General features: G+C 42.4%; 1 protein-coding gene across 1 annotated transcript in view; it reads right to left on the reverse strand.

Annotated features, from left to right (window-relative positions):
* APPBP2 (amyloid beta precursor protein binding protein 2) overlaps nt 1-17,508 on the reverse strand; it is a 40,862-nt gene extending 23,354 nt beyond the window's left edge. The window contains exons 1-4 of the mRNA XM_056127765.1: nt 17,088-17,508; nt 7,099-7,187; nt 3,382-3,533; nt 952-1,075 (exon numbers count right to left, since the gene is read on the reverse strand). Coding sequence (XP_055983740.1) covers nt 952-1,075; nt 3,382-3,533; nt 7,099-7,187; nt 17,088-17,225 — 503 coding nt within the window. The 5' untranslated portion in view covers nt 17,226-17,508. The remainder of the gene's footprint in view (nt 1-951; nt 1,076-3,381; nt 3,534-7,098; nt 7,188-17,087) is intronic.
* Between the last annotated feature and the right edge of the window lie 4,031 nt (nt 17,509-21,539).

Genomic DNA, 21,539 nt, shown 5'->3' on the forward strand with positions numbered 1-21,539 from the left:
CTTTCTGGCCATACATGACAGTGTTCAAAGGTCACTCCTGGTAGTACCTGGGAAACTGTAAGCAGTGACAGGGATCAAACCAGCTGTGTGCCTGGCAAATACCTTAACTCCCATATTCACTCTGGATCTGTGGGAAACTTTAATTTTTGTTTTGGTGGCACACCCACTGGTGTTCTGGGCTTACTTATGCTCTGTTTTCAGAGATCGTTCCTGGCCAGTCTTGGAGGACCATATGTAATACCTGTGAGGAAAACTAGGTTGGGTGAATACAACTTTAATCACTGTAATATTTCTCTCCCCCTACAAAAAACATTTGTTTTTGCTTTCTGCACTACAGTTGGCAGTACTCAGGGTTTACTCCTGGCTTTGCAATCAGCGATCACTCCCAGTGACTTATGGTGTTTTGAACATAGACTGGCTATGTATAAGGTAAGCACCCTCACTGCTGAGCAGGGAGAACAAATATATTTATTTATTTTCTTTTGGGGTCACACCCGGTGATGCTCAGGGGTTACTCCTGGCTTTGCACTCAGGCAATCACTCCTGGCAGTGCTTGGGGAACCATATGGGATGCTGGGAATGGAACCCGGGTCGGCCGCGTTCAAGGCAAACACCTTACCGGCTTTGCTCCAGCCCCAAGAGCAAACATTTTTAAAGTAAAATGCTTATCCATTTACACACACTAAGCATTGAATGATTGTCTGCTAATGAGTGAAAAAACTCTATGACATGAAAAATATACATAAATTACGGGCTGATTTATCATACTTAAACAAACTAGAAAGTTTCTTATATTTTGGAGATTAAGACAGGAGGGCCAGACTAGTGAAACTACGCTACAGATACCACCACACTAGAGTTTATTCAAATGCTGAAGTTATGCCTGAAAGACCTAAAATACATAAAATCATTACACTATAGCACGGCACTGTAAGATCTGTAACAACTTACCTTACACAACACTCCACTGCACGAAACCAGTGAAGCATCTCATCATGCAGAGTACACAACTGAAGGCAGGACAGAAACACTTTCTCAGCATCACTATACCAGCCCGCATCTGAAAGAAAACCACCTAGAGAACAAGTAAAAACAGCAACTTTAACAAAGAGAAAATAAAAATGACAAACAAAAGTTGTGTTAGCTAAAATAAAGAAATAAATCTAAAGTTCTATGTTTACCCCCCCCCCCCGTGTAAAGACAGCTATTGTGAAATAAAATTTCAAACTAGGATCAAAGTTGAGACAGTAAGTCGAAGTTTTTTGTGGGTTTTTTTTTTTTTTTTTTGCTTTTTGGGTCACACCTGGCAATGCACAGGGTTACTCCTGGCTCTGCACTCAGGAATTACTCCGGGCTGTCCTCAGGGGACCATATGGAATGCTGGGAATCGAACCTGTGTTGGCCACTTGCAAGGCAAACACCCTATCCACTGTGCTATTGCTCCAGCCCCCTAGACAGTAAGTCAAAGTTTTAACCATCTAAGTATACTCTGCAGCCTAAGAGTTGACATTTTCTAGTTCGATACTATATATTAATGATTCTAATATTCCATTTGGGTAAACATTACTTTCATTATTTTATTTATTTAGATGTTTTGAGTCACGCCCAGCGATGCACAGGGATTACTATAGGCTCTGCACTCAGGAATTACTCCTGGTGGTGCTCAGGGGACCATATGGGATGCTGGGAATCAAACCCGGATTGGCCATGTGCAAAGCAAACACCCTACCCACTGTACTATTGCTCTAGCCACAAACGTTACTTTTCAATCTTCTCATATCAAATCCCAAAGATTGTTAAATCTGAGTATTAACAGGATGAAGCCTAGAGTAGCCCCTGTATACTGTCAGGTGTGGCACCAAAACTAACAACTTTATTAAAATGTCTTGGACATACCTATCTACATAAATTTGTGAAATCCAAAAAGTTAGTTTTTATAAACATTAAACAATGTTTTTGTATTACAGAAAGCCTTTTCAGAATGCTTTTCTATCTATCCCTAGTAGGAAATACTAAATTACCCCATTTTTTAAAATTATTATTTTTTTAATTAGTGAAACACAAGGTACAGGTGTAGACTTACAAATTTTCGTGCTTGGGTTTCAGTTATACAATGATCGAGTAGCCATCCCTTCACCAGTGCCCATTCCCCACCACCAATGATCGCAGTAGCCCTGCCATCCCCACACCCCATCTGCCCCCACCCCATCCCACCTTTGTGGCATGGCATTCCCTTTTGCTCACTCTTTCCTTCAGGGTCTTGTAGTTTACAACAGAGTTATTGAGTGGCCATCGTGTTCGGTCTATAGTCTACTTTCAGCACGCACCTCACATCTTGAGCAAGTCCTCCAAACATCCTTTACTTGGTGTTCCCTTCTCTATCTGAGCTGCCTTTTCCCCCAGCATGTGCTCCCGGCTTCCAACCCTTGGCGCAGACCTCCTGGTACTTATCTCAACTATTCTTGGGTGTTTGAATCCCATTCTGTTACTTTATATTCCCCAGATGAGTGCAGTCTTTCTATGTCTGTCCCGCTCTTTCTGGCTCATTTCACTTAGCATGATACTTTCCATGTAGAACCACTTGTATGTAAATTTCATGACTTCATCTTTTCTAACACCTGCGTAGTATTCCATTGTGTAGATGTACCAAAGTTTCTTTAACCAGCCATCTGTTCTCGGGCACTCGGTTTTTTTCCCAAATTTTGGCTACTGTGAACAGTGCAGCAATGAACGTATAAGTGCAGATGTCATCTCGACTGAACTTTTTTGCATCTCCGGGATATATTCCCAGGAGTACTACCCACATTTTAGAGATGTAAAACTGAGACACCAAAAGGATTAAGTGTCCCATCACAGCACACAATATACTAGTGAAACTGATGGCAGCCTGGCCAAGGTAGTAAATATGTAGTGTGGAATCAACACAAATGCAGGGCGCTAAAGTGAGCTCTACCCCTAGTTATAAGACCAGTGAGGTGGGGAGTGGAGCAGGGTTTTCCACACCCAGCAGTGCTCAGAGCTTATTCCTGATCCATATGGGGGTGCCAGGAATCAAACTTAGCTTAGCTGTATGCAAAGTAAGCTCCCTACCCACTATTATTGTTTTAGCACCAACACCATAGCAACTTGACTTTTAAGTCTGTTTCCTCACCTGTAAAATGCTATTAATATCATCCTATCATTGGTATGAAATGAGGCTTCAGAACAAAGCATTTAAATATGAGTATGGTGCTTAACACATTAACCTTCAATAAATCACATTTATTCCCTTATGTTTTTCTCCAAGTGTAAACTTTGGGACTAGCCTGGGAAAGTCTTTCATTGTTAACAGAATGAACTGAGTCACAGGAAAACACATTCCACTGTTTTACCATTACTTACCTAAAACAAAGCCAACCTGAATGGCTTTTTCCTTTACAGCAGCATCTGATTCTGCTATATAAGAGCACCGTCTACTGAATGAGTATGCCAAGACTGAAGCAACTTTCACACCATGATCCATCAAAGCCTGGAAACAATGATGAAGCAAGTGTCTGAAAGAGAATAAAAAGGTATTTTATAAGGTGATGTATTCTGTATCACAGAAAGTGCTAGCTTCCTTTCTTAAAGCAATAGTACTATTATTTACCAAGATGGAGTAAGATAAAAAAGCTTCAATTGGGCTTGGAGAAGTTGCTCAAATGGTAGTGTTCATGCTATGCATGTGTGAGGTCCTGCTGGGCCCCAGCACGGATAGACCAAGCACCACCAAGCGATCTCAGGCCCCAAGTCCTGCCATGAATGCCCTCCAAGCACTAACAAATGTTTTGCCTTATGAACTGAGGTCATGATAATTTATAGTTTAACCTATATCTTTACTCAATGGATTACTAAGTTATCCTACATGACTCAGGAAGAGTACAGTGTATAAATAGAAACAAGTACATTTAACACTTAACATGTTTTTAAAAATAGTATTCTAACAATAAGCTAATTAAAAATGGACAATTGGGGAAAGAGAGAGAGTCTACAGGCTGGAGTACATGCTCTGCATGGAGAAAACCTGGATTCAAACTCTGTTGTTCATTGTCCTTCAGCAACACTAGGAGGAGCCCCTAACACCACCACAAGTAGTCCCATAGTAATGCCCGATGGAGAGTCCCCTTGTCCTAAATTTAAAATGGGAAATTAATTTGACTAGACATTTCTCAAGAGATATACACAAGTGGCTGAAGCCAGAAGGATAGTACAGGAGATAAGGCACTTAACTCGTAAGCAGTCAACCCCAGCTGAATTCCCAGCTTTATGGTCTCCCAAGCACTACAGGGAGTGATCCCTGAGCACAAAGCCAGAAGTAAGCCCCAAGTACAATCAGGTATGATCCCTAAACCAGTATCTATCTATCCACACATCGACAGATCCACGATCTATCGTGGCTAATAAGTATAAAAGATGCTCAGCTATATTAGTTATTAGGGAAATGCAAACCAAAAGTACAACGAATACTACTTCACACCTGTTAGAATGACTGTATTTTTTTAAAAAGTTCTGGCAAGGATATGCAGTAACTGGATGCCTTGACTATTGTTGACAGTAAAAGAGTGGTAACTGTGGAAAATAGTACAGAATTTACTCAAAAGTTAAATAGAAGGATACCATAGGTATATATCCGTGTAACATACCAAAGAGACATACTAAACATACTAAACATATGTTTTAGCATACTAAACATACTAAACTTACTTTAACATACTAAAACCAAATGTCTGCACAAAACCATGTTCATGAATGTTCAAAGCATTATTATTTCTAATGGTCAAAAGGTAGAAACAATCCAAATGTTAAACAGATGATTGGATAAATGAAACACAGCATATCCATACAACAGAAAATTATTCAGTCATCAAAAGGAGAAAAAAAATTGATACAAGCAATACTACAAATGAATCTTCAAAACTACGTAATTTGTAAAGGCAGGAGCCCAGGTGATAGAACAGCAGTAAGGCGTTTACTTGCATGAGAATGACCTGGGTTCAATCCCCCTCATCCCATCTGGTCGCCCGAGCACTGCCAGGAATAATTCTAGAGTGTTAAGCTAGGAGTAATCTCTGAGCATCTCTGGGTATGACCTCCCAAAAAAACAATAAATTAGAAAAAATTTTCTATTAAAAAATTCAACAAACTGAAAGTGGCCAGCAACAAAAGACGAAATAACGTATGATTTCATTTTACGCAAAGTCTGGAATGGCAATTCAGAGACAGAAAACAAACTAATGGTGAGGAGAGCTAGAACAAAGGCTAAGGTGCTGCTTGCCTTGCACACATCAACCCAGGTTCAATTTCCCAGCACCAGAGGTTCCCCTAAACCACCAGAGTGATCCCTGAGCGCAGAGCCGAAAGGAAGCCTTCAGCACCATTGAGTGTGGCCCCCAAACCAAACCAAACACACACAAAAAAACAGATTAATAGTCTGCTATGGACTGGGGTAAGAAAAAATAAGGAGTGACTGTTAATTGTATAGGGTTATGGGGTGAGGAGTTGGGAATGAAAATGTTCTAAAGTTAGATAAATCACGATGGCTGTAAAACCTGGTGAATACCTAATAGCCACTGAAATTACACAATTTTAAGTGGCAAATTTTTTAGTATGTGGATTGTGTCTCAAGGTTTTTTGTCCCACCTAATCGTTCTCAAGGATGACTCTCAGCTCTGAGCTTGGAGGCTGCTCCCAGTGGTGCTGAAAATTGAATTTAGGGCTTCTGCATCAGAACATGTACTCCAGTCCACTGAATTATCTCTCTGGCAGTTATTATTATTTTTTTTCTTAACTGTAAATAATGGAGTCACTTTTGTTTTTGGGTCACACCCTGATGTTCTCAGGGCTAACTCCTGGCTCTGCACTAAGGGATCTTTCCTGGCTGGGCTCAAGGACCATAGGGGGTGCCGGGGATCAAACCTGGGTTAGCTGCATGCAAGGCAAGTACCCATCCACTTCACTCTGGCCCTGGGGTCACTGCTTTGGATCAAAGTCAAACTACATGCTTTATGTTTCACAAATACTTACCAAAGGATTTGGGTATGTTGGACGATAACCTGAGAGACGAAACAAAGGTAGCTATGTTCTAGACAATGGCTATGTTTAGAACTGCATTGCAAAATTCAAATTCTAGAAAAATCACCTTTTCTTATATTAAAAGATTCTGTTTGTTTTGGGGCCACATCTGACAGTGTATCGGGGGAGGCATGCTTATGTGGTACCGGGGGATCAACCAAAGTCAGTGGCTAGAGAAATAGTACAATCGGCAGGCTGCTTAACTTGCGTGCACCTGACCTGGGTTCAATCCCTGGCACCACAGATAGTCTCCCCCAACTCCCACCAGGAGTGATCCCTCAGTGCACAGCTAGTAGTACGTTCCAAGAGCTGCTAGTTGTTGCCCAAAAATTAAAACAAAACACAGGGTTGGCCATATGCAAGGCCCAGTACCTTACCCCTGTACAATTTCTCAACCCCCCCAAAATAAAGAATATTGTTTCAATCCAGCTGAAGAAAGCAAATCATTTCACAATGCTTTTTCAGCATGTCTGATTTGGGGGTGTAAACTCTAAATAATAATGGTGCATCTTTTATCGAAACAATGAATCTCGTCAAAGTAGATAGAGTGTTAACTAGAATTCATCTGCCTCACAGGCATTGGGAGGAGTGGGGGGTGGGGGTTTATTGGGGTTCTTTGTGGTGAAAAATAAGTATTGGTAAAGGGAAATGTGTTTGATATTTGCATGACCGAGACCTAAACCTGAAAGCTTTCTAACTTTTTCCCACAGTGATTCAATAAATAAATAAATTTAAAAAAAAAAGAAAAATATTGTTTCAAGTTTTTCTATTACCTTCTTTACCAAAATGAAGCTATTATTTTGGGACCTCAGATTAGTACTAACCAAGTAACGAACAAGTTTATCTTGTACACAGGTTACATTTCAAAGTTAGCCCTGAACAGTGAAACTATATTACTAATGAAACAAACCAACAATATTTGATACCAATTTGAATTAGATACCAAAAATTGAATACAGTGGTATATTTTAGATTATGTATATTTTATCATTTAAAAAGCAAGTTTACCTTTTATCCAAAGCTCTCAATACTTTAGCAAAAACTTCCAATTCACAAAATTCACTGCCCAGTTGACATAAGCGTCCCTGCTGGTAAAGCTGAAATTAAAAAAAAAAAAGATAATTAAAAAAATTTAATTTCTACTTTAATTATACTTTAATATAATTTTATGGATTCTATTCATGATGAATTTAATACCTATCACTCGAAGTCAATACAATTAAATAGTATTATCAGGAAAAACGTTACAGAGAAATGAAATGCTAACATTCATATAAAAAACACCAACACATATAATTTTATGAAATTATTATTTGTAAAATAGTATCTGGTATACAGAAGTACTACAGAGTGCTATGCAATTGTTTACATACTAAAGAACATAAAAACTTATTAACATAAAAACTTATTTTCTTTTTTCTAATGTAGGAGTACTATTTATTCAGCCATTGATTAAACTGATTGAATTGGACATGAACTCCACATTACTTTTTTAAAAATTTTTTAAATTGAATATCCATGAGATAGAGCATTACAAAGCTGTTCAAAATTGGTTTTAGTCATACAATGAACCAGCACCCATCCCTCCACCAGTGTACATTTCCCACCACCAATGTTCCATTTCCCTTCCACCATTCCCCAACACCTGACCACCCAACTCCCCCAAAACTTCAAATAAAATTAAAATTTTATCAATTTATTTTAATATATGCACAAATATTAAAAAGACAAATGCTATTTTCTTCTTCTCTGCTCCAGTTTCAGTTTCACCACATACTTTTGAATTTCATATGCTATATATCTTAGTGACTTAGAAGACAGGAATTTTGTCCTAGTAGTTTACCTGATATTGTAGGTACTTTGTTAAGTTAATAAGAATGTGGGCATGAGAATAATGTTAAGGTGAATTTCAGCTATCAAATGGTTTGCGTCAAACTACATAGATACTAATAGAGAATGATTGCTTTGAAAAATCCATTTCAAGTGCCTGAGGGAACAGAGGCAAAAATGTTTTATTTACAAAGTAGTTGGAAAACAAAACTTGGAGATTTGGGGGACCGATACCATTTTACTTAAAAAAAAACAAAAACAAAAACTGAGAACCAGGGATACAGCTCACTGATCAGGCATACATGCAAGGACAAAAGTAAAAACCCCAGCACCATGCGGCCTCCAGGAACTGCTGGATACAGCTCTAGCAGGCCCAGTGCTGCTGAGGTAGCCCAGGGTGGTCCCTGGCACCAATAACCCAAGCAGCAAGGAACTCCTGAACTATTTTAAGTTGCCAAGTTATCAACTAGCAGGGAGTCCCAGGGACACCTGAAGCATAGCTTGAGGAGGTCAATAAAAAAAAAAATCTACTGGAAATGTACACAGTAAAATTAACTACAAATCATCACGGTCTTTTTCACTTTAAACTTTTAAACATTAGAATAACAAAGAAAATAAAATTTTGCATTTGTGAGCAAATTCCTTATTGATCACTGAGTAACATGTAAAGTTCTGATCTAGAGCAGAACAAATGAAGTACTCAGAACACACAATCACAAAACTAGCACAAGAGAAAAAAAGACTCTTAATTTCTTATTAAAATAATCTCAGCACTAAGAACTAAGGTTTCAAATTGTCTTTTCAAAAAAGATGACAAGCTGTAGAATTTTTCTGCAGTACTCATTAGTCAAAGACAAATTTTGGGGGAGGGTGTGGCGGTTGGGGCCACACCCAACAATGATCATTAGGGCTTACTCCTGGCTCTGCACTCAGAGATCACTCCTAATGGGATTCGGGGAAGCATATGGGATACCAGTGATCGAGCCCGGGTCAGCTTCATACAAGCAAAGTGCCCTACTCTCTGTACTATTGCCCTGGTTCCAGACAATTAAACCTTTCATGATCTACAATTCATCATTCTAATGACTTAAAATTGGTGTGTCCTACAAAATGCAATCTGAAACTTATTATTTAGGTTTCTGTCTTAGTTGTAATTTTAAAAATATATTGTAAATATGCCCTATTTACAGCTGAAATTCAGCTGTTCATTTTTCTAGTTAAAAAAATACATTCATGAGGGCTGGAGCAATAGCACAGCGGGTAGGGTAGGGCGTTTGCCTTGCATGCGGTCGGCCTGGGTTCAATTCCCAGCATCCCATATGGTCCCCCAAGCGCACCAGGAGTAATTCCTGAGTGCATGAGCCAGGAGTAACCCCTGTGCAATGCCGGGTATGACCCAAAAAGCCGGGGGAAAAAAATTCATGGTTCAGAAAGACATTAAAAAGGTTGGGAGGCTGGAGAGACAATGCCAAGGATAGGGTACTTGCCTTGCACATGACTGACCTGGGTTTGCTCCCCAGGACCCTATATGGTCCCCCAAGCCTGCCATGAGTGATCCCCCAAACCAAAAAAATTTTTAAAAGGTTAATGTCCTTGCCTGGCAGGCAACTATGGCCACCAGAACCCTGGTTCAAATCTTGCATATCACACAGTCACCCAGGCACCATCAGGAGTATCCCTAAGCACAGAGCCAGGAGCATTGCTAGTTGGGCCCAAAAACAAGAGATACATTTACTAGGCAATCTATTAGGCAAAATATTGTTTCCACAGAGCTCTGTGTAGGACAGTACTCATGTAATAAACTCAGAAAAGAACTGATTTTTTAAATTGTTGTTTTGGGGCCACATGTGGTGTTCTGGGCTTACTCCACCCTAGATTTGAGCTTAGGGATCACTCCAGGTGATGTTAGGGGAACCATAAATGGTACCAGGAATTGAAACTGGGTAAGCACTGTTGTACTCTTTCTGGCCCGGAGAAAAAAATGAATATAAAGTTAGTTGAGAGTTATTAAGAAACAGTATGTTGCTACCTAAATGTTAAAACCTAAGAGCAAAATCTAAACACACCTTGTTCAACTTAAAAAAAGTTGCTTTCTTGAAGCCACAGATGTGGATCAAGTGGTATAAAGCACATGACTTGCATGTGTGAGACTGTGGGTTTGATTATCCCTAGAACTAGACAGAAACATTGGTCTTCAATATTGATATATTCATTACACAAAACTCTTAAGAGCATATTTTTTATCTTTGTGATTTTCCCCATCAAAGGAAAGGATATTAGAGGTAGAAACATTCTAATTTACTTGTTTTTTATTAACTTAGTATCAGAAATATTTGAGTAAGACATTGTTACATGTTGGTGTTCACTGATCTTAAAAGACAGTAAGAATTATCTCCAATCTCAAAACATTTAGAATAAGAGGACAAATAAAAATAACTAATGTACATAGGCTACTGAACCTGTGAACAATGGAAGAAGGCAGAGTGCTTTAGAAACACAATTAAAATTCCAATTCTAAGGAAAAACTTCAGTTGAGTTTTAAAAAAGAAATGGGAGGGGGCTGGAAAGACAGTACAATGGATAAGGTACTTGACTCCACACAGCTGACCTGAGACTGATCCCCTAAACACTGCCAGGAGTGATCCCCGAGCATTGCCAGGCATGGTCCAAAAACAAAAACAGAAGTTTAAAGAGAAATGAGGGTAAAGTTTCTGGCAATATAGTTCTGAAACCCAGCCCATTTCCAAACAGGAAAATGTTGAACTAAAAAAAAAAAAAAGCATCATAAACTTTATTAGTAGTTAAGTTTCAAACTCTGCTACCAAAAGTACAGATACAAAACAGACCAAAACAGCAGGAAAAAAAGAAAAGAAAAACAACAGTTCATGTCTCTGAATGGGTATGCTCCTTAAACTTTTTCCACTTGCAACCCCCCCCCCATTTTTTGTCTGAGAAATGAAACATGGGCAAGTACTGCCAGAAATTCCTCAGATTCATTAAAGGTTTGATTATGAATTGCCAAACTTTTTGAGCCTCCCCCCCCATATTCAGTTACACAACCATATGAGACTGTGACTCCAGGTTAATTAGCTAGAATTAAAAAACCAGTTAAGAGGTCAGACAGATACTTTAAAAAAAAAAAGAAAGAAAAGGTAGATCTAAAGCAGAATTATCTGCTTAAATAATAATAATAATAAAAAGTCTAGAACACTGTCCAGAGCATTAGCAATAAATAAATCTGCTGTGAAAACTGAAATATTCCCTCTCGGATCTATATCTAAGTAAATTCATACTCCTTACACGTGAGGTTCAAATTTATGCAGTTGACCCTATTCAATTCCTGGCATCTCATGTGGTACTCTGAGGACCAGCAGGAGTGATCCCTGAGCACAGAGGCAGGAGGAAGCTCTGAATACTGCAGGGTATAGACCCCCACCCACCCAAAGAAAACTGGTCTCTAAATACAGTGAAACCCATGAAGCTCTCACAGAGTCAAAGGCAAAAATATCTAGAAGAGATGAGAATACTTTGTATCATTAAAATTCAAACTGTAGTAACCTCTGCAGAGTCTATATGATAAAAAGTATCATTTAAGTAAAGACACTGCAAAGAGAAGAGCTGGAAATGGAACCTACAGATCAAGTGCAAGGCCCCAGTGCTGCTACTTGCACTGATTTCAGGAGAGTCCCACTATTTTGTAATCTCCAGCAAGAGGAGTAAGAAGATGGTTTTGTGGCTTAAAGTTGCTGGAAAATCCATAGCCTCAAGTTTAAATCCTGCTGCTGCCTAAAAGCACCTAATTCTAACAACTCTGCTTCTAGAGGACCTACAGAGAAAAGGGACCCCAAACAGCTCAGTGGTGAAGAAAAGAGAGTGCAGGAGTTTAAGTCCTAAATTTAAGCCCTTGTGCCAAACATGTGAGCCCAAGCAATCCTGACTTGACCATGTGCTGGGTGGGGGTCCCTGGAAAGAGAAAAACAAAAAAGATAGCAATGTTTTATCAGTGCTAGATGCAACCAAGATATGGGGGTCTAAACAAAATAGTTGATGTAAAATCAAAGAGTGATAACCAATCATTAATAACTTGATATATTTCAGGAATCTTAATACTTGGGTAGCACTGCACTGTCCAGTATCTGGTGAAAATTAGGACATTAATGAGGCAGTAGAGAGGGGCTAGTATAACTCAATTTTGTTTGCTTTGGGGGGGGGCATAACCAGGGTGGCATTCAGGAATCATTCCTGGCAATGCTCTGGGACTATAAAGGATGCCAGACTAACCTGGGTTGGGCACCGGCAAAGCAAGGCCTTACCCTTTACCCACTGTACTATCTCCCTAGGTCCGTAGTAGCACATTTTGTATTCTAGATTATAAACTTTAAAATTGTTGCCAGTAGCAAATGCTCAAAGGCAAAAGAAGCTAAGAATTGGACTACAAAACTGGGCTTGGGAGGTGGGGGAACCAACAGCATGAGTCGAAGGAAACTGATACAATGGTGGTGAAAGAAGTGGATTCTCTAGTAGAGGTTGTGTTGGTAGAACACCACACCCATGAAACCTAACCAGTAAGAACACTATAAATCACAGCATCTACACCACAAAACAAATTACCAGAAATCAAGAAATCTCTCTTCATGCTCCTGAAGAGTCACTACCCTCAAGGGTATAACCACTCCTACCTTCTGGTACAATAAATTCCCCCCCCACAAAATTTTTTTTGGTGTGGGGGTGCCACACCAAAAAAAATGTGGTACTCGGGCTTATTCCTGGGTCTGCTCAGTGATAACTACTGGTAGAGCTATGAGGACCATTTGGGATTAAATCCAGGTCAGCCGCATGCAAGGCAAACACTCTACCCGCTGTACTCCTTTCCAGTCCAATTTTCCATTTTTAAACTATATAAATAGAACCATATTACATACCCACAGTTTTTGAACTGCATCAAGATGCCCTGGGACACAACACAATATTTCAAATTAATAAAACAATATTGAATATTTGTATTACACCATGTCAACTATTAGACTTCTACTGTTCTTTCAATGACATCTTTGCAGAAGCTGCACTTTATGATAGCAATACGCAAAAATCAGCATGGAACACAGACTGGTGATATTTAATCAGATTCTTAGAACTGAGAAGCTACAGTGTACAATAACAAACACAGACATCCCATCAATAAGTAATTATAGTAAAGAAAAAAATTTAAAGGGCATTGGAGAGATACTATAGGGATAAGGCACTTGCCTGCCTTGCATATAGCCAGCCTGGGTTCAATTCCTGGAACCCAAGCATCTACAGGAGTAAGCCTTGAACAAAAAGCTAGGAGTAAGCCCTGAGCACTCCCAGGTTAGGGCCCAAAACAAAACCCCTCCTGGTAATTCAGTGACAGGTCCCAAGAACATGATTCTGCTGCAGTCCCCATGGTGCAAGGTAAATGCTAAAGGTACATGTAGCACCAGGGATCAGACAGACATCAGCCACATGCAAGGCCTACACCTAAACCCAGATATTATCTCTTAGGTCTTCCTCCACTGATTTATCAGAGCCTTATAACTTTATTATAAAGGAAATTCTTTACTCTCCCTGGATTTCCTTGTAAATTTTCTACTGTGTTCTATAAATCAATTACTGTTTTTGTGTCAACACTACATTGTTCCTTCCCCAACCCCTGAAAGTGATCCCTGAGCATGAAGCCAAGAGCAAAGCCTGAGCACTGCAGGCTTTTGGTTTGCCCCAAACCATCCCACCCTCCCAATAAAAGTAGTTTTCTAATAGTCATGATTAAATACACCAGGCTCACCACCTATTTTTGATGTCTGTGTGTGTGTGTGTGTGTGTGTGTGTGTGCGCGCGCGCTTGATGAGTTTTGTGAGATCCTTATATATCTTAGGTATATATGTGAGTATTTTTTCTATATTCCTTTTCAAAAATTAAAAAAATAAATTTCTTAGTCAACATGTGTGAGTTCAAAGTGTGAAACTGTGTGCACAATGCGTGCATTCAGGGGCCAAGAATTGCCTTCCCTGCATCCCTAGCCGGGGAGCAAAGAGATGGGCGACCACAAACTAATGGTCATGACACCCCCCCACTGAGACCCTACACGTGTATTACACATTAAGATCTAGGTTTCTGAGTAAATTAAACATATTGTAATTAAGCACTTTTAGTGAGCTACCAACCCTTCCCCTCAGCAGCAGCATTTCCAATTTCCCCTTAGCTTTCCTCCACTAAAAGCTAGCACTCTTAATTTTATTCTACTTATTCACGATTACCCTTCTCTGCAAACTTACCTACGTTGATAGTTATGTCCTTAACCCTTTCCAGCTGATGTTAGAGGATAATGCATTCTTTCCAACTCCGATTTAAGGATTTAAGGCTGCTACCTTCATTTATGCACAGCAAAGGAGTATAACTCATTAACTTATATTCCTGCACAGGAGCTGTTTCCTAGGTTCTCTTGGTTACTTCCATCAAGCCAATAAATGTATTCTAATGTCCTTCATTCTCTCTCACATTTTGCCCTTTCTCTACTTCCTTCTTTAGGAGTAATGAAGCAATCTTATGTCACCTATCCTTCTACCCTAAAGTGTTATGACTGTGATTTCACCTATGTTCCTTATGAAGTTAACACAACATGGGGTCAGAGTCATTAAGATATCGGGTAGGGCATTTGCCTTGCATGCAGCTGACCCAGGTTTGATCCCCATCATCTCATATGATCCCCAGAGCCCACTAGAATTCCTGAGTGCAGAACCAGGAGCAAGTCCTGAGCACCACTGGGTTTGGCCTAAAAACAAAAAAAAAAAACAAAACAAAACAGGACTACACCCCCCCCCAAAAAAAGGGGAATTTTCAGTCCACAAATCCTGTAATTGTGTCTATGACTATGTCCACTACTGGTGGAATATGACTGAATTTCTTCTTTGATCTAACTAAAAGACAATATAAAACTGTCAACAGTAAGTCTCGAAAAATTATAGCAAGTTGAATATAAGTATCTTATAAATATTAAAATACAAAGTGTTTGTGTATGTACAAACTGTACATACACAAACACACTACATGTATTGATACCGTGTTTACAACACAAAAAAGTTCCTTGCTCTGATGAACACTTAAGAATGGAGTTCTTACTCTAGTTGCATAACTAATAAAATCTGCTCTACAATGTCATTAAATGATCTACTACCTCAACAAGTAGTCTCTGTCTTCTATCTGCAGTTAAAAACCGAGCCACATCCCCCAAATCCACAATCTCTCAAAGCAAGAAAGCAAGTATAGGGAAACTCAATACTAGACACGAGACCTCGACTACATTATTTAACTTCCTCACCTATGAAATAGGGTCATTTTCTATTCTACAACTTAACTATAGGGAGTAAATAAGGTAACGTGTAACGCATTACAGTTCCCGGTATATGCTGAAAACCTCTTTCACATAGCACAGCGCCATACGCCCAACAGGCAAACACCATTATGGAGTAAAAGTGTACCATGAGGAACCAATATTAAAACTTTGTAAACTATGTGAAAGAGAAAATATGGCAAAAATACCGTTCTTACTAACAATCCTCAAATGTAAAGTTCCAATATGAACTAAAAGCGACTAAAAAAATCCAAGCATTTATGGAAGAAATTCAAATCTTTAATGTACTCTGGTATATTGAAATCCAACAATTTCCTCTAAAAACTGTATATATACAAATATATGACTTAATAAAATGGGTAGCATTAGACATAGTTCCCTAGGATGAAAAAGACAATCTCATCATTTCTTGGGAGGAATGAATCTTAAACACAGTATCTTCGATATAATAAAAAATAAATCAATGTACCAAAAGTAAAAGGTTGGTGTAGCAAAGTTTTCTCTAAACCCCCTCATCCCCAAACAGTAACATGAATGACTAACCTGGCCCAAATATTTAAGGGGAAAAACATTTCAATTGTTAGAACTGGCTTAAAGCATCTGGATTTAGTAGAATGTAGCAAGTCAGCTGCTCTCTAAAAAAATATTTCAGGGGGTGGAGAAAAATGGGCATTCTTCCCAACAAAACAACTGCCATTAACACCATACATATATAAGCACATACACATCTGTTAAATATCAGTTTACGCTGTTCAGCCAAGGACAAAGCAAAAGGAAGTATTTAAGATCTAAAAAATAAATCATTCTCTATTTATGGTCAAATTTTGCATGGGTGGCTACCAGAGAATAGGCGCTATCCATGCGGATTTCAAAGCAAGGAAAACTGAATAATAAATCCACTGTTCACTTTCAAATGAAGGGGTAAGGAAGAAAAGGGAGGCTCCCGAGTCCATCAAGTTCTCCTCCTTCGCTCTACATTGCAAAAATCTGTCCACATCGGATGACTCTCACCCTTGAAACTCCTTGGAGAGTGACTCGGAGACTTTGTTCGGATTTTTGAGGGGGAGCGACTTAGGAACGCTGCAAGATTGCAACTTTCAAACACAGCTGCAGTCTGAATTCTCGTTTTTCGTTTGTTTCAGCAAGCAACTCTCTCCCCTTCCTGTTCAATTAGTTGTAAGTTCCCTTTCCCTGTTACACACACACACACACACACACACACACACACACGACCCCCAGAAGCAAGCACACATACACACCCGACCCCCAGCAGAAGCGCATACACACACACACACATACACACGACCCCCAGCAGAAGCACACACATACACACACGACCCCCAGCAACTGCAAGCATGCCAGCTTCGAAGAAAGAACACGCGAGAAACGCGCACGATCATGTCCAGTAATTCCTCAACTTCCTTTCGGTGAGCGAGAAAGGGTGAGGGGTGGAAGGGGGGTGAACGAACTAAGCGAGTACTCGGAGCCCAAAAGAGTACTCGCGGGAGGGGGTGGGGGGGAGGGGAGGAGGGGGGCAGCAGGCTCGGACACTGACCCGGAAAGCCAGCGCGGACCATCAGGCACCCCCGGGAGAGGGCAGGCCCGAGCGGGCCAGGGGCTCGGCGGGGCCGGTCCACGCACCGGTGCGAGCCCAGAAGCACCGGGCAGGGGGGCTGGGGGCGGGGGGGGTCTCCCCCGGGAGCGGGCGGCGGCGCCGTCGCCGACCCCGCAGCGCCCGTCTCGGGCGGGGGCTGCGCCGACGTGGAAGGGGGTGCGGCAGGGGCGCCGCGGGCCGCACCTTATAGTACACGTCGAACTGGATGTTCTCGGGCAGAGAGCGGATGTCTCGGCGGGAGCGGATGTAGTTGTCCACCACCGCCGAGATGGCGGTGTTGTAGAGCGTCTCGGGGATCCACTCGAGCTCCACGGCCGCCATCTTCCTTGCCTCCTCCTCCGCCTCCTCCGCCGCCTCCTCCCGAAGGCCCCCGCCTCCCTCCGTAGCGAACTCGTCGGCGGCCCCGGAGGATTCGGCGGGGCGGCGGCGGCGGCGGCGGCCACGCGGGCACACGGCACGAGGGCACGGCCCCCCGGGCCTCTCCGGGGACGGGCGGCCGGGCGGCGGCGACGGCGGCGGCGGCGGACGCGGGGGGCCCGGAGCGAGCCGGGCGGGCAGCAGGGTAGCGGCGACCCCAGGCCTTACATTCCGGGTCTGAGAGAAACCCCGGCGCCTCCCGAACGCCGAGCTCCGCAGGGGCGGGGCTGCGTGCGCGGCGTCATGACGTCAGCGCGCCGCGCGCCGGAGGGAAGGAATGCGGCGGGCGGCGCGCGGGAGGGCGGCCCGCTCCCCGGGGCCGGAGCCGGGCCGGGGCCGCTAGGGCGCGTCCCCGCCGGGCGGCGCCCGCGCCTCTGAGTCACCCGGCCGCCGGAGCCCCTCCGGCGGGCACCGCGTCGGGAGTGCCTCCCCGCGGAGCCGCCTGGGAGGCGCGGCCAGAAGTTTGGGATCTTCGCCCCGCACGATCCGCGGGGATCGGGGCGTTGGGAAATTGGGCATTCTGGGAGCTCACATGACGCGAGCGGCCCTTCCTTAGACGCCCAGCTGCCCGCCGAGTTCAGGACCTTCGTTTCAGGAACTGGTGGCGGGGCGGGAGAGGAGGGAAGCTTTGCTTTCCATCTTAGAAGCATTGCACGGCTTTATTTTATTATTACTATTGTTATTGTTATGTTTAGTGTTTTTTTTTCCAGATAGATTTTTTAAGAAAGAAAGGAGACAGCGCATGGCAGAGAAGTTGGCTTAATTATGAAATGACTGGTATTGGTGAGAGGCAACGGGGCGAAAGGGTGCCTGTGATGGGCCCATGGCGGGCAGAGAGCCGAGGCCCAGGGAATGCATGTTGGGATCAAAGTCGGAAGAATTGGACCCAGTTCAAAGGCATGATGATGGTCTTGGAGAAAGAAAACCCATCTGTGGAGCCCGGAAAGCTTTTGTAACGCAGAATTCCAGGTTGGGAAGCACAGATGGATCCTTGAGCGGAGAGGCGCCTGGAATGCATGGGCGAAGGCTGCTCTAAGAACTCAAGAATGGACCACCAGAAAGAAGTTCGGTGCTTTTACTCAGGAAAAGCCCCATTAACTCCTACTTGTGTAAAAAAAAATTGGGATAAAGGCGGTTATGGAAACTATCCATACATAATCATCCCCAAAAGCCACTCTGGAGAACTCTTGTTTTCACTTTGCACACTCTCTCTGTCTCTCTCTCATTTGTTTATTTTGGATTGCACTTTCGTATTATAAAAATTAAGATGCGATTTCATTGTCCACATTTTCCCTAAGCATGTATCCCTCTCTCTACTCTTTGTCTCCTTGTTTCCCCAAATAAAATGATTTTACTTTGCTGTTTATCTTCTTCTGAAATACTGTTCTGTGAAGGAAGGCAATGAACCTGGATAACCTGGGCAGAATTTAAGACTTGACTTTTCTTTCCTGCAGAGAGCAATTCTTCCCCCAGCCTGGATTCCATAGTTCCCAAAGAAATCAGTGGCAGGGATCACTCCCACACTGGGTTTCTCAATTGCCTCATGAGGCTGGTGAGACTGAGGCCTGTATCCTGCAGGTGCTCATTGCAGACTTTCATTAGTTCTAAGTTTCCCCAAGCACTTCTCTTGAGTGTCAGGTGGGGAACTAGGAAAGTGGTAGGCTTCCTTTCCTAGGCTCTCTTCTCCTAGGCTACACTCTATGTAAATCACCTAGGGAGCCCTACTGTTGGTAGCCAATTCTCCTACCAGCAACAGGACTTAATTGTAAGATAGAAACAAAAATTTCAATTCTCTCCTAAAGGGTAGTTCCAAATGCAGCCACTTGTTGAATAATAGAGATTTAGTTCAGCTCTCTTCCTGCCTCAGCCCGAACAGCTGCTATTTCTGTAACTTGATTTTCCAAATCTGCAATGTCAAGAACTCTAGGTAGCATCTTTCTACTCAAAGAATTACTGGCCGTGATTGATGACACTATCCATCTTATTGTCACTTTTTTTTCCTCATCCCACTTGAACAGTGTGAAAGCTGAACACAATAACATTTCTTAACCCTGGTTTTTCAGTGTCCCAAGGTTAAGTAATTTGGGTATTTACAAAAAAGAAACTCGAAATCCTCTTCCCAATCTATACTAGTTCTTAATCTATAATTTTTGATCCTAGATAAACTATGATTGGCCTTCAGGTCAGATTGCCAGGGCCCAAAAGAATAGTTCAGTGGCTTAGAATCGTTGCATTACAGACATAAGGTCAAAAGTTCAGTCCCTGGGTCCAGAACCATAGTACTGCAGGTAGGGCACTTGCATATGGCCGATCCCTGGCATCCCATATGATCCCCCAGCACCACCGGGAGGAAGCTCTGAATATCACTGCATATAATCCCCCCAAAAGTTTAGTCCCTGGTGCTGTCACATGTGTCGAGTATGATTCTAATAATATCTATGTTTCAGCCTGATACCCTGCTGTCGAGTCACTGGCTCTACAAATGCTTTGTGTCTGCACTGTAGTCAGGTGTGTAAAAGGGTGTGACCTCTTATATAGCACCACAGTGAAAAAGAGGTGTGAGCACCATGGCCAGGAGGTGTGACCTCTGGCAGGCAAGATAAATAAGCATAGCAACTCCCAGTGAGCACTACAACCAGAGTCTGTGCCACAAATAAAGTATCTGCCCAGCAAGTGTATGTGCAAGCGCTGCAGGAAAAAAGGGAGTGCAGGGACCAGAGCTATAATACAGCGGATCAGGCACTTGCCTTGCAGGCAACAGATTCAGGCTCGATTCCCCGGCACCCCTTATTGTCCCTTGGGTACTGCCAGTAGTGTTTACTGAGCATAGAGCCAGGAATAAATTCTAAGCACCACTGAATGTGGCCTAAAATTTTTAAAATTCCACCAAAAAAACAAAAAGTACAAATCCTGGGGAGTACTGACTGTAAGCACTGCAACCTGACCACCAGCAAGTAGCATAACTAAATGTAAGCATGAAAATGTGAGCAAAGTCTCCCCACCGCTCATACACACAACACACACTATTGTAACAAGAACAAGAAGGAGAAAAGGGAAGAAGGGAGGGAAATTTTTTTTTATTTGGTTTTGGTATCACACCCAGTACTGCTCAGAGGTTACTTCTGCCTCTGTGCTCATGCTCAGGAATTGCTCCTGATAGGGTGCAGGGGGCCATATGGGGTGCTGCAGGGTGGCTGTATGCAAGGCAAGTGCCCTACCTCTTCTGCTTCCCTTCTATTTTTGGTACCACAGGATAACGTGAGTTCTCTTTGGTCAGGGGCGGATCTAAAAGGGACTTATATGTGATAGTAATAGCTATGGGTTTTGGGGGCTTGGGGGTTTTTTGTTTGTTTTTTTATTTTTGGGGTCACATCCGACGATGCACAAGGGTTACTCCTGGCTCATGCACTCAGGAATTACTGCTGGCTGTGCACAGGAGACCATATGGGATGTTGGGAATCCAGCCCAGGTTGGCTGCATGCAAGGCAAATGCCCTCCCCACTGTGCTATCACTCCAGTCGTATAGCTATGGTTTTTATCTTGGAGATAATATGGAATCCTAAAAGGATTCTAAGCAGGAGAGTAAAAGAATTAGACATGGGGTGCCAGAAAGTTAGCAGTTATCGATAATCTAAGTCAAAAGAAGATCCTGAGGGGCCAGAGAGATAGTACAGTGGGTAGGGCACTTGCCTTGCATACAGGCAACCCAGGCTTGATCCCCAGCTTCCCATTTGGTCCCCGAGCACTGCCAGGAGCAATTCCTGAATGCAGAGCTAGGAATAACCCCTGAGCATCGCTGGGTGTGACTTCAAAGAAATAAATCTTGAGGGTCAGAGAGGTAGTACAGGGGTTAAGGCACTTGCTTTGCATGTGGTGGACGCCAGTTCCCTGATACCACATATGGTCCTCCTGAGCACCACCAGGGGTTACATCAGAGCACAGAGCCAAGAATGACCCTTGAACACTACCATGTGAGAAAGGAAGAAGTAGATCCTGAATCATACAGGTGGGTGAATACAGATGAATCTGGCAGACAATCCAGGTTATCAACTATGCATTCTGGTTATCAGAGGTTCTTTGTATCAAAAGTTGCCCCAAACTATGCCAATCCCCTCTAACTTTTACTTCTGTGTGAGTTTCCAAGAGAAAGGTGGGGGCACGGGACTTGAGCCTTCGGTGACCAAGAACCGTTCCCCTGGCCAGTCTACGGTGACAGGC

This window comes from Sorex fumeus, unplaced genomic scaffold, assembly GCF_029834395.1.
Source record: "Sorex fumeus unplaced genomic scaffold, SorFum_2.1 ptg000063l, whole genome shotgun sequence".
Lineage (NCBI taxonomy): Eukaryota > Metazoa > Chordata > Mammalia > Eulipotyphla > Soricidae > Sorex > Sorex fumeus.